The sequence below is a fragment of the Apodemus sylvaticus genome, chromosome 7 (genome assembly GCF_947179515.1).
Source record: "Apodemus sylvaticus chromosome 7, mApoSyl1.1, whole genome shotgun sequence".
NCBI lineage: Eukaryota > Metazoa > Chordata > Mammalia > Rodentia > Muridae > Apodemus > Apodemus sylvaticus.
Genome location: NC_067478.1, coordinates 94,708,018 through 94,721,103, shown reverse-complemented (window position 1 = coordinate 94,721,103; position 13,086 = coordinate 94,708,018). Strand labels below are relative to the sequence as shown.

The window sequence follows — 13,086 nt, the reverse complement described above, 5'->3', positions numbered from 1 at the left end:
CCACGACCAAATGCTACTTGGAAAAGAAAGGTTTTATTTCAGCATACAGTTCTTATTTTTGGTTGTGAGCTTAACCTTTAATGGCTGAGCTATCTCTCCAGCCCCAGCATACAGTTTTAGACATTCCATCTCCAAAGGGGATTAGGGCAGAAACTTAGGCAGGACAGGAACCTAGCGACAGAAGCTGGGACACAGTATGCCTAACAGTCCAGTCTGTTCCCTTCTACTCTGCCCTTCTCGCTCCTTCTCGCTACGCCTCGCTCCTTCTTGTCTCCGTCTAGCCCTCTGTTGCTGGGAGGTTCTAAACCCATGGAAGGCCGGAGCTTCATCTCTGCTTAGCGCTTACTATTGTTCTTCAGGTCACTAGCCGCTGATCATTGATTTCAGCAAACATTGGTTGTTTATCCTTTGTTTGTTTCCTCTTCTGTTTCTCAGTCTTCCTCTTTTCTTTCTTTGCCTCTCCTTCTCCTTTTTTCCTCTAGCATTTTGAGACAGGATCCCACAGTGTAGACCAGACTGGTCTTGAACTTGTGATCTTTTTGCCTCTGCCTCATAAGTGCTGTGATTACAGGTGTGTGCCACCACACCCAGAAATTCTTTCCTCCCCTTCCTACTTCTTCAATCAATCAATCAATCAATCAATCAATCAATCAATCAATCAATCAATCAATGATTTTAAGAGCTGGAGAGATGCCTCAGTGGTTAGGAACATTTGCCACTTTTCCAGAGGCCCTCATTTTGGTTCCTAGAACCTGCATGGTGGCTCCTAATTGTAACTCTGAAGATGACACCTTCTCTTGGCCTCCACATATGCATGTGCTACACAGACATACATGCAGGCAAAACTTTCATACACATAAAAAATAAGCACATCTTTGAAGATTTATTTGTGTGACCCTTGAGTGCTCTGAATGCTCTCCTTTATGTGGTTACTGTTAGCTCAGAGCCACCATCCACTTGTTTTGTCCCTGTAGCATCCACCCTCGAGACAAGCAGACTGTGGCCCATCGCCTGCACTTGGGTGCTCGAGCTGTGGCATATGGTGAGAAAAATTTGACCTTTCAAGGACCACTACCTAAGAAGATAGAACTCTTGGCCTCCAGTGGCCTGCTCAGCCTCACGTATGACCAGGAAATCCAGGTGCAAAGGCAAGATAAGAAGACATTTGAGGTGAGCACTGGGGAGGTCGGGGTGGGGTAGGGTGGTGGCGTTAATCTCTGCGGTACTGAGGCTCCTCCCATCACTGCAGTGGGATGAAGTTGGCTGGCTGGGGTGGTGGTAAGCTCATCTCAGAGGGCCTACTGCGCACCTACTGATCATTTGCTTGCACACGAGTTTGATAGTGCAACCGAGGAAGGGAAAACTGTTACCTTACTTATTAGCCCCTAATAAACCGTACTCCTTTTCTGTGTCCTTTCTCAGGGCAGCCACCTTGGCTCAGAGAACGGCCCCATTCGCACTTTATCTGTTAAACTATCATTGCTCTGAAGTCCCAAAGCCTTGGGGCTTGTCTCTTTTGTTGTACTGTGCTAAAACCGGAAAGTTTTAAGAGTTCAGCATCTCCTCTGAAAAGCTTAAGTCTGGTGATCCCCAGCTTAGTATGAGTTAATGTAGCAGGTCTGCTTTCTGCCACTGTCCAGCAGGGCGCACCGCTGTGGAGTTGGGGCCACGCATTAAAGAGATGAATTAGAATCTTTTATAGTTGAAGGCAGAGACATTCCTAGATGGAAGTGTCTTTGGGAAACCTGAGGCCACCAGGCTAGGACACCAGAAAGGACACTGCTGCATTTCCAACAATAGTGACAGGAATCTTCATGCAGTTTAGGGCTAAGGCATCCACACACCCCAGACGCCTGGTCAGTGTTCCTTCCCCAGAGGTTTTGGTGACTTTCGAGACTGTCAAGCAGGGTCTATGGACCGTACTCTCCCCTTTGTTAGCTGGTGACCTGTCTTCACCTGGCCCTGCACAACAGTTGAAGTTAGGACAGAATTTAGTCTTTGGCTCCTGGATTGCTTGCTTTCTAACCTTACGGGTTCAGCGGCCATGGCTGCTTTGTGTCTTTCCCTTACTGAGTCCCTGTCTCCTCTGGGAGTGTTAGAAGGCCACAGCTGGGTTCCTACCTTCTGTGTTCCTGCGTGCTCTGCTGTCTGGAGGGAGGGACCGGTACAGAAATGTTCAGGAGTCTGACCTCTGAATACATCACTATTCTTCCTTGTCCTCAATAAGTTAGTATTTTATTTAATTGTCCTTAATTATTTAGCCACTTGAACATTACAATTCCTTTTTTGTGCTGGGGTCAAGCCCAGGACCTTATCCATGACAGGCATGTGCTCTTCCAAGCTGTCTTTAGCCTACATGAACATTTATGATTAACTTGTGGCCCTGCAAACAGATGAAGCCTGGTACAGGTTCTAATTACTATAGGAAGCCGGGCTTTGGCTCGGAGGGATATCTGAAAGGAGTTCCCAGTTATTTGGTATGATCTTTCTAACTTGCCCAGCCTTTCTGCTTTTCTCTTACTAGATCTCCTGTTGCAGTGGCAATCAGTGCAAATGGCTTCCAGCTCCTATGGACACTTTTTCCACCCAGACCCTGATTTTGGGTCTCAATGCTTGTCTTGGCACCGTGGCTGCTGTTCGCTATGCCTGGACCACGTGGCCCTGTGAATATAAGCAATGTGCTGTTTACCACGCCAGCGGTATCCTGCCAGCTCCTCCCTTCGTTGCCCGCATTACACACAGGGCTGTCTAAGGGCATGTGGATAGTGCTCGCTCTTCTGTACCAGGGCAATGGGATAGACGCCTTGGACGCCTCGCTCAATAGCTCCCAGCTAGCATATGGCTGCTCCTATATTCTCACACAAGCACTGGCTGGCAGACACTTGACATGCTCACCTCTGTCCCCTGGTTAGCCTGAGCCTCTGTGCCTGTCTAATTCTGAACTGTATCACTGGGCCTTACTAGCCGTCACTTCCTTGGTGTTAGAGGGAATGAAATGCCCTAGTCTTGCCCTTCTTCCAGAACTGTGGACTCCCAGACAAGAGCCTTTAAAGGCTGTGGAGACTGGTGCTTTGCATGTTCTTTACAACCCCCTGAAAACAGCTATGGGAGTTTCCACGTGTCTCCAGTGAAACATTTCTCTCATCAAACCTTATGACACCGTGATGTCTTTCAGGCCCCCTTAGACAGACCATGCATTTGTATCCTCATTTGGCCCTCTAAAACTGTTTCCAGCCTAACTGACTCTAAAGGGAATCTTTGCATATTGGCAAGTGTTAAGGAGCAGCCTTAGGGAATAAAGAGGGCCCTCGCAGGTTCTCAGGCACAGGACACAAGGAAGTAGATGCACTTGGGGCAAATACATCCTTAAATGTAGGTCTTAGGTCCCTGAGGTAAAAGTTCAACTAAGGCTAATCCCCACTGAAGGAAGCAGTTAGGCTGAAAGGAAAGCTACAGGATATGCTTATAGAGCAGCAGTGCAGGCGAGCCAAAGGTCAGGAGGCAGTTTACCCTTTGGTTAAGGACAGCTGCCAGCTGTGAAGAGGGCACCTATTAGAAACCGGAATAAGTCCAGCGTGGTGGCACACACTAATCCAGCACTCAGGAGGCAGAAGTGAGCTGGCCTACAGAATGAGTTCTGTAGAGCCAGTTACCTAGAGAAACACTGTCTTGATTCCCCTCCACCCCCTGACAAAAAAAGAATTTGGGAATAAAAGTGCAATAATTAGTGATGTGTCCATATATCCAGTCAAATCGTTAGGACAGAGTTACGCCTGCCCTTGAGCATGGGAAAGGAGTGTAGCTGTCGCCTGTGCACAGCTCTTTTGTTCTCTGACGTGAGAAAGTGGGAACTGAAGCAATGAGGATTTCCCACCATTCTCTGGGGCTCTGGGGCCATTAGGAACAGCAAGAGAGATGTGTCAGGAGATTATTTGGTTAAAAACAAAGACAATGACCAAAACCCAAAGCCTCTGACCTCCGAGACGTCTGGCCTGCATTTAACGTCTGACGCCCTCTGCACCTGGCCCCATGAGAACACAAATGTAGTCACCTTCAGTTCCTGAGAGAGGCAGATCCGCCTGCCCGTCCTGCCAAGACCTGGTCAGTCATGATGAGCATGAGTATTGAGCAAAGAACCCCAAGGCCCTTTCCCACCCAGTGACTGGTACACACGGTACATACTCTGTCATGTAGGACATGTGTTAATGAAGTCATGTATGAGTCAAACTTTTAGTGGTTGAATAGTTTAAAACATCACGTGGGGATTGTGTATTTCTCTAAATGGAGAGAATTTGAACTGAAGGAGAAACACTGCCCTGCTGAATGTTTTACTGGCTTGTTCTGTTTCCTACAGCATATGTAAATGATATACATCCTAGAAAATAAATAAATAAAGCAACCTTTCCAGTTTTCCGGCCTGATGTATAATAGGATGTGAACTTTCTCAAAGTATTTTACTTTGAAAAGATGTAGGTGTTGACTCCTTAATTCTTTTTGTTTTTAATTTTTTTTCTGAGACTATAGCTCTGGCTGTCCTGGAACTCACTATGCAGGCCTTGAGCTTCCTCTGCCTCTGAAGTCCTCAGATTAAAGCCCTCCCATCCCCACCCCACCCTTTAATGGTGTGTGTAGGGTCCAAAGAGTCCAATTGTGTCAAACTAAGATGACAGTGAGTCTACATGGAGGAAGGGAACTAATCCTCAAATGTCATATTTGAACACGTGCTAACATTGGATGGATGAAAGGGCGTTCTGTAACAGGAAGTGAGTAAAGGCGACTTTATCTCTTCAAAAGAGGTGCAGTGTTTGACAAAAAGGATAAATACATAAATATGAGTTCCTAGTTTGGGAATAAGCAGAGAACCTGAAGAAAATAAAGCCGGGCCTGGGCTGCCGGGCTGGTGAGTGGACATTCCTCACTAGGATCGGAATCAAGGACAGTGAATTTTCAGCACCTGTGCATGTCATGAATCAGCAGCTGCCGCTGACTCAATTTGTTAATCCTAAACCCTGTGGTGTTATAGCTATAGCCTCAGGGAGGAGAGCAGGTCAACATGGCTCTGCATGAATTAGTTCCCTTATAAAAGGGACCCAAAACTCCTTTCCACCATGCAGTCAGTCACTGCCAGACAGCAATCTAAGAACCAGGGGGCAAACTGTCACCACACACCTTGAACTGTGACTTTCTGGGCCCCCAAACTCTGAGAGCTTGTCAAATTTGCTGTCTATAAGCTACCTAGTTTATTGTGTTTTGTTATAGCAGCCCAAAAGAGTAAGAGCCTTTATAAAGACTCAGGTTCATCTCAGAGAGAACTAAACAAAAAATGATTATATCCTGACTACAAGAAGATACGAATAACTGAAACTGCCAAGATATATTTATTACTAAAAATAAAAGTGACTGAGGTTTACCCTGGGCACACTGTCAGCACAGGAACATCCACGATGAAACGCGTGTCCCCCGTTTCTCAGCTGCTGCCTTCTTCCACAGAGTGGGTTTTAGTTTAAAACTCAGAATGAGGAGAAAGAAGTGGGCTCCACCCCTTTCGTGGTCAGTCTGAAGACTGGATTGGGCTACACTGGGATGGAGACTTGAGGTGCGGCAGGTCAGTGTCGACCAAGGGTTCCTGTGTCAGGAACTCCGGCTGGTAAGAGGACACGAAGGCTTCATGCTGAAGCTCAGGTAGGGCCAGGGAGCCTGCAACAAACAATTCCTTAATGGAGCCCTTGTCGGGGAATCTCGGGCCTGTTTGCTGGGATGCACACACAGCCTCTTAATTCCTTACACTTGTCAAGCCAAGCCTATTTTACCCTTGGCTAGTAAAGTAAGCTAACAGCTATTTACTTAAAAAAAAAAAAAGAAAAAGAAGAGTAACTCTGGTGATTTGTCATACACACAAATCCTGCACGACCCCCCCCATATTCCTGAGCCCCTAATCACTTTCCATTTATGAGAAATAATCCAGACACCGCAGGTAGGGCCAAGCCACCAATGACCTTTGACTTCCCCTTAAGTCAAACCCCCCCCAGTTCCAGTGTCTCACTTAAGCTACCGAAGGAGGCACTGATGTTTCTCACCATGTTCTGTGAGTAACGGTAGCCTCAGATTTTCCTCACTCCAGTCTATGGCTGCCTCAATTACTACCTAGCAATGTGTGCTGAGGATACAGAAGGCTAAATAAAGATGGTGAGTTTTCACACCCGAGAGGCAAAGATACCTGGCAGAATGGAGTCGTCATGGTCATCATCAAACGTCTGTGTCTGGAAGGCTTCAAGGCTCATAGCTGCATCGTTCTCTGGCAGTTCCTGAGAGAGCTGCCCCTTCCTGGGTTTGCATGCATCAAATTTCACCCACTGGTAACTGTGGACCAAAGGGCATCATTCTTGAAAGCTGATTGTTAGTCCATTATAACCCTTTCCATCAAAGGGATCAAGTTATTATATTTTAATTAGGTTTTCTCTGCTATATACACAAGAAACATCAGCTAAGAAAAACAACCCAAGCAAACTTGAACAAACAAGTCTCTGGTGACAGACAACATTGCTCCACACTACACACAGAAAATGGCGTAAGTTGAGCAGCCTTAACTTGAGAATTCAAAATACTCCAAAACATTCTTAGCAACTATGAAAAGGCATAGATGCAAAATTCTGCACCTCACAGGATGGCCACAGTTAAAATGAAAGTACACTAAAAAATACTGTATAAAAACTGTGTCCAGGGTATATGTGTTATGTGTACATATGGATTTCTTATAACTCTTATCTGAAGACCAGGCTGGCCCTGAATTCAGAGATCCACCTGCCTCTGCTTCCTGAGTGGGAATTTAAGGTATGCACCACCATGCCTGGGCCACCATATAAAGTATTTAGAAACCAACAGACCACATCTGAAGCACTTCTCATCTCATTCTGGGTAAGGAGCAATCCACCCACTTGAAGCACACCAGATAACTGGCCCCTGCTCGCCTGTCTACATGGGTAAGTGGGTACAGCACATTGGTTAAGAAGCACGTATACATTTGACACAGAAACACACACGCCAACAAAGCAGTTAACTGCCAGTTTTGGGTTAGTTGGCTAGTGAGTGCCTACCAATGAAACAGGTGTGCTCACACTTACTTGACACAGTTTTGAGCTTCTGGACAACTCTGAATCAGGTTGTGGATGGTTGGATGAGAAAACCCAAAAAAGTCGGCACCGCATGAAAGTGGGTTAGGCATCAGTTTCCCCCTATGCAAAAGAGAGAGAGAGCTTTAACTTGAGAGCTTAGGAGACGAAGACAGGCTTACGACTGGAATGGGGCATGGACAGAAGCTACCTTTAAGCATTCCTATTATACTGGGACGCTAGCTACTGAGGACCCTGAAGGATACAGCTTACTTGGGTTTCTATAAAGCCGATCTCCAGGCACTGAGAGAACAGGTCTCAACTGTACCAATGGCGATCCTTTCAGTGTGTCCTCAAGCTGGTGGCCAACTTACGTTGTGGCGCTGATGGCCCTGAGCAGTTCTTCATAGCAGGCATCAGCAGAGGAGCCGACGATGGTATTCTGGGGGTCATCTTCAGGAACAATTTCAAACTGAAGCCACAGAAGAACAACTGGGTCAGTTTGCAAGGGAGGAGAAATAGAGTTACATGATTCCTATAAATATCCCCAGTCCCTAGCGCTGAAGCTGTAGCACAACATGCTAGGGGATGGGCACAGGCGCCCCCCTCCCTATAACGCTGTACAATCCAAAGGCAAGGAGACGGAAACCCAGCAGTCTGGCTCTCTGCACCTCGAGGGACTTTGGCCAGTGGTCAGCACTGAACTTGCTCCATACCTTTCTTTCCACTTACAGCCCAAGTCCAAATACAAATGGTACTTTAAAGAAATGGGATACATTGCCCTATGCTATCCTCTTCTCTGGAAAACACAAGAGTACTTAGAAATACTCTGAGCCAAAGGACACTTTACCAATTCACAAATAGCAAGGTATTTGTTTATTTTGCCAATACCGGATATCAATAAACTAAAGTTACTCCGTGTCGGAAAAAATTCAAGCTGAATTTTTATCACAAATCATATTAATACTTAAGGGTAGAATCTTGTTTGGTGACCGAAGAACATCAACATTATTATTATTATTGTTGTTGTTGTTTTGTCCCTACAAAGAAATTAAGAATCATGTCGTGAATTTTCATTAAAATTCTACTGAGACCCTGATTGCATATGCACCGTATTTAAGATGTTAAAACATGGTACACTGCACCAAGCTAAGTTTTCCTATGAGCGTACTTCCTGTGGCACACTGCTGTGTGGCTGAGATGATGTCGGTCACCAGCTCCACCTGCCAGAGCCCCCACAGTGATGCAATATCCCACAGAGGCAGGCATAGGGCCTCCTTCTGCTCAAGTGCCCTGACCTTGCTTTCAGCTTAGATTTCCTGATTGGTAGCTTTATCAGAAAGTGAGCTAATCAAGTCTGAAATTGCTGGGTTTTTTTGCCTGAGGATCCTTGTATCTTAAGGTGAAGCAACGATGTACCAAACAATGTTTCCTGTATGAACTTGCACATTGCCCAAGTCTCACGGTTACACTGTGTGTTGTAGGAATGCTATGGCTTGAGAAGACAACACCTAGGGAATTAAACAGTCATACCCCACCTCAAACACCCAGAAAAGTACAGGTGTGACAGGCGTGCCAGTTTTTCTGAATCTTTGTGTCGTATAAATGGTGACTAGAGTATCTCAGAATGCGTCATTATTAGCAACACAGCTAAAGAGCCAAGGATAAAGGAGGCTCTCAAAACAGCAAGAAAACCAGAACAAAGGAAGGAAAACGATCACAAGGCAGCGAGTACCTGAGGCTGAACACCTCCATCCTTGATCTGACAGGTATACAGACACTTCTGGTCTGGGCACTTCAGGCTGGCATACACCCGGGTACTGCAGTAGCCCACAGGATAGATGGCATTCTCATCGTGGAAGCCAGGTCGGTTGGTGACGATCTGTAAAAGATTCCTCAATCTGGAACTGACGTTACTTAAGGCTTTAGAGCCCAGTTAACTGTGATAGCCTCTAGAGTCACTTTGGGGCTGACAAAGAGTGACACATCAAACAGCAGGCATTGGCTGCGAGCAGAGAAAGCTGACCTGGTTTGGCAGGGACTAGAGATTTTCTGGGGTTGCTATGGATCAACAAGGGGGTGCTGCTAGTGGCAACAGGGAAGGCTCCACCCCACTCTCAGGTTCTCAGAGCCTGGCTGTGTGCTGGTCTCACTCACCTCCCCCAGACTGTATACGGTCAGACCCCCCAGTCCGATGGGGAACACAGGCTGTCCCGAAGAATCCAGGGCAATGGGCCGGACCACCTTCCGAGCACCGCCCTCCATTTTCTTTTTCTTGGATGTTTTCTTCAGAACTGAAACGAAAATCTGGGGTCACTCACTTAGGTCCCTTCCAGTGCCAAGGGGAGGGGAAATTTACACATGAATGGTAAAGACAGAAAGTCAATCCTGATTGATACAGATGTTCTTTAGGATGGGATTTTATACCATAGGCCCGAAGTAAGTTAATGCATGTGATATACCTAACTTAACAAACACCATGGCAACTGAGCACACTGCCGAGTGTCAAGTGTCACCACAAATGTGGGTCTGTCTGGGAGCTGTGGCTTTGTGCCATTAGCTAATAATACACTGCATATCGCTGTCCCCAAGAAAAGAACAAAACCCAAAGTCCAATTTTTACGGAATGCACCCTGGTTTTATAACATTGTAAAGGTGAGAAAAATCCCTAAATTGAACTGCTCGCTGTTGGTGAGGTACCGTCTATATTCACGAAACAGCCATATGGGCCTTTCTCCCAAAGCCCAAGCTAATTTGCCTACAGACCAGTTTAATAGGATGCTTAAAAATGTTACACTTTTAAGTTCTCTTCAACCGTGTGAGCAGGAGGAACTCCTGAGCGAGCAGTGGGTTCAGAAGGCTGCCTTGCCATTCCCCTGCCCCTAGGAAAGGCTGCAGCAAATGTAGTCCAGAGAGCAAGGGCACAGGACAAGGGGTAGAGGCCTCAGAACCTCTCCAAAGCAGCTCCGATAGGACACTTGCTTCTCAAGGGACTCTAGGGGATGCTATGCAACCTAAGTGGCCGCTTGTTACTCAGACAGAAGCAATTAGTCAGTCAGTTCTACGGGGCCTTTGCTATCAAGTAGAGCCACTGAGGCAACCGCTACACTATCTTCTTAAAATACCTTCCAGTTTGCTGTTCTCTTTGCCCTTCTCTTTCTTCTCCTTCTTGGATTTCTTCGCGAATGGTTCCTCAGCCCCAGTGCTGGGCCCGGCTCCCTGGAGAGTTCCCACAGAGCTGGTGACGCCATAAGCCAGGGGCAAACTGGAGCTGTGCGAAGGGGCAGCAGCCTGTGGCTCCCCTTCGGTGAGAGCATGAATCTGCAGGAGCTTCTTCAGCAAGTATCTGAGGTTGGGAAGGGATGGGAGAACAGGCGTGAGGCTCTGTTCTTCTCTCAATCCAATGGTTTACTTAAGTACTGGCAATTACAGACTTATGTACAAAGATTATCACACTCGAACAATAAGGTTCTTACTGGAGACTGAGGCAATGAAGCCCCGCAGAATAACCAATACCTGAAGAAATCAAGATAATGGCTGGAGCTTCTCTTGTACCTGCATGGATCTTCTACCTTTAGGGTGGAAGGCTGAGGTGTCTGAAGAGTACTCACAGGAATAGAATTAGAGGTATCCATAAACCCACTGCAGTTTGCATAGGGAAGAGCAAACTGAATATTTGTAGAATGAGAAACAGTGTTTTTTTTTTAAACACTTCACAACTGGGAAGTTATTTGGATGGGAAATACCACACAGGTTCAGAGTTCCTCTGTATTGCCTCAAGTGATCAAGGGGCTTTGCAATGTGCACGAATCCAGAGGAAGGAAAAAAAAAAAAAACAGTCACCACAATAATATCAATCCACATTCATCACCAGCACGAGTAATAATGATGCCGATGATAACAACTGCAAAATGCAACCAGCTCACCTTCTTTCTTCTTTCGCTTTAAGAAACTTCTCCTCAAGACGGGCAATTTCATCACAGATAGAAGCATTTTCCTTTAAGGAAGAAAAAAAAAAAGGACTCTAATTACATAAAATGAGTTTAAAAAAAATCGAGGCTCTTTTCTGGCGACAAGATCTATATCTCAAACTGAAAGAACCCTTTGTGCTGCAGTGTACAAGACAAGTGCCACCGATCTACTCTGCACACACTGCTACTGCTGAGTCCGTCCTGGAGCTGTCTGTACAGCCGCCTCGGCAGGGAAAGGAGCCTGCTATGCCAGTGCGACAACCTGAATTTGAGCCCCAGAGGCCATAGTGGAAGGAGGAGAATGAATGACAGTTATCTGACAACGTCTACATGTGCTCAGTGGCACACGTACATGTACATGAATGATAACAAAAAGAAAGACATTTCTTTAAAAAGAATCTGTAGGGAGAAGTGTTTGGGTTCTACTACAGGCAGGGGGATTGCAGGGGCCTTTGGATGAAGAAGGACACCCTTAGTGCTTATGTCAGAACAATATGGTACACCAGGACTTGGACTCTTTGGGCAAATCAAGGGTGTGGTCACTCCAATTACTGTGGCCTTTGGCAGAGGAAGGATATACTAATTGGACTTCATTTAGACCCCTACAAAAATTCTTTTTTGTTCTCCACTACAGAATTCTAAGGACTATCCTTGCCCACAGCCTTGACCTTGCGAAGACAATCTGACCCATTGTGTCTTACAGAAGAATTCCTTCGAGAGGAAAAAAAATAGGATGAAAAGTTTTGTGTGTAAAATTCTTAAGTCATTTATTTGCATATAACCAAGGACCGTCTTTCTTTACTGATGACACAGTCTATCTCGAAACCAATTCTGAAGGAAATGCCTGTTTAGGTGTTTCACAGGTGGAACCTCAGATCTGCTTTCACAGCATCGGTTGGTTTCATCAAGTATGGGAGGATCCTTTGGTTTCCTAGGATTGTCGTGTACTTAACAAAACCAACATCCTTAAATGTCAAGTTTTAAGCATTAGGCAGCTCTAACATGAGGGGTGCCAATAGAGGACAGTAAATAAGGTGTTGACTTCTTGATTTAGTCACATTTTTCTCTACACAAATACAAGTGTTAAATGTTTTAGGAACAACAAATTTAAAGCCCAGACTTTTCCCAATACGTCTACAAAGACCTAGTATGTTTAACTGAAATTCTGTAGAAAGAAGTGTTAAAATACTGGTTCATATGTGAGGGTTATTTGGACCATATACCCATTACCAAGCACTGAGGTAACCCTGGTTAAGCTAGAATAGTCTAGTTATTAGGCTATTATCAGATTTATTAGACCCTAATATTTCTTGGCTGGTAAAGAAATTCATTCATCAAATCCTAACTCCCTACAATTAAAGCAGGAAGTGTCTATACACCTCAGCGGCAGGAGGTAGCCTGCTTCCTCACGTGAGTTCCATTTTCAGTTTCGGATGGAAGGAAGGCAGAAACACCTAGAAGCCTCGTCAAAGGGAGCTACAACCGGGACAATTCTGAAAGATTCAGGTGCCTGTTTTCGAAAGCGTCAGCCATGGCGTAAGGGCTGGGTGTATTTAGGAAGTAGGCGGTGTAGAGTAAATAATAAATTGCAATCAGGGTATTCAAGTTAGAGTTAGGGCAAGTTGTCCCTATGGGTTTCACTTCAGTGTGTTCGCCTTAAAAGACACTACTTAGCTTCTCTTGGAAACGAAACATAGCAAAAAAGTTAATGACTAAAGTTTGCAGGCGGGGCACTTTTCAGTCAGGAGAAGACAGGACTAGAGGAATAACTTATGCAAGGATATGGGACTAATATCCCAAGCGAGGCAACTAACGCTGGACGGATCCTCTTTCTCTGAGAGAGTTGAGTGGGGAAAACAGTCCCAAGGAAGGGAGCGGCCGAACCCAGACTCACAAACACCGTGGCCTTGGCTGCTCTGCGCAGCCGCAGGTACTTGAGCCGGTACTTCTCGTTCTGACTCTTCCTCGCGAGTCTCTTCATCCTGGCCTTGCTGGACAGCGGGGTG

General features: G+C 45.8%; 2 protein-coding genes across 2 annotated transcripts in view; one reads left to right on the top strand and one right to left on the bottom strand.

Annotated features, from left to right (window-relative positions):
* Positions 1–4,399, top strand: part of Siae (sialic acid acetylesterase) — a 35,880-nt gene extending 31,481 nt beyond the window's left edge. The window contains 2 exon segments of the mRNA XM_052188659.1: positions 975–1,170; positions 2,525–4,399. Coding sequence (XP_052044619.1) covers positions 975–1,170; positions 2,525–2,752 — 424 coding nt within the window. The 3' untranslated portion in view covers positions 2,753–4,399.
* Positions 4,400–5,359: 960 nt separating this feature from the next.
* Tbrg1 (transforming growth factor beta regulator 1) overlaps positions 5,360–13,086 on the bottom strand; it is a 7,889-nt gene continuing 162 nt past the window's right edge. Inside the window, exons 1-9 of the mRNA XM_052188660.1 lie at positions 12,975–13,086; positions 11,036–11,106; positions 10,235–10,455; positions 9,267–9,403; positions 8,845–8,991; positions 7,484–7,581; positions 7,122–7,232; positions 6,218–6,360; positions 5,360–5,697 (exon numbers count right to left, since the gene is read on the bottom strand). The exon at positions 12,975–13,086 is cut by the window's right edge and continues 162 nt beyond it. Of these exons, the coding sequence (XP_052044620.1) occupies positions 5,552–5,697; positions 6,218–6,360; positions 7,122–7,232; positions 7,484–7,581; positions 8,845–8,991; positions 9,267–9,403; positions 10,235–10,455; positions 11,036–11,106; positions 12,975–13,086 (1,186 nt within the window). The 3' untranslated portion in view covers positions 5,360–5,551. The remainder of the gene's footprint in view (positions 5,698–6,217; positions 6,361–7,121; positions 7,233–7,483; positions 7,582–8,844; positions 8,992–9,266; positions 9,404–10,234; positions 10,456–11,035; positions 11,107–12,974) is intronic.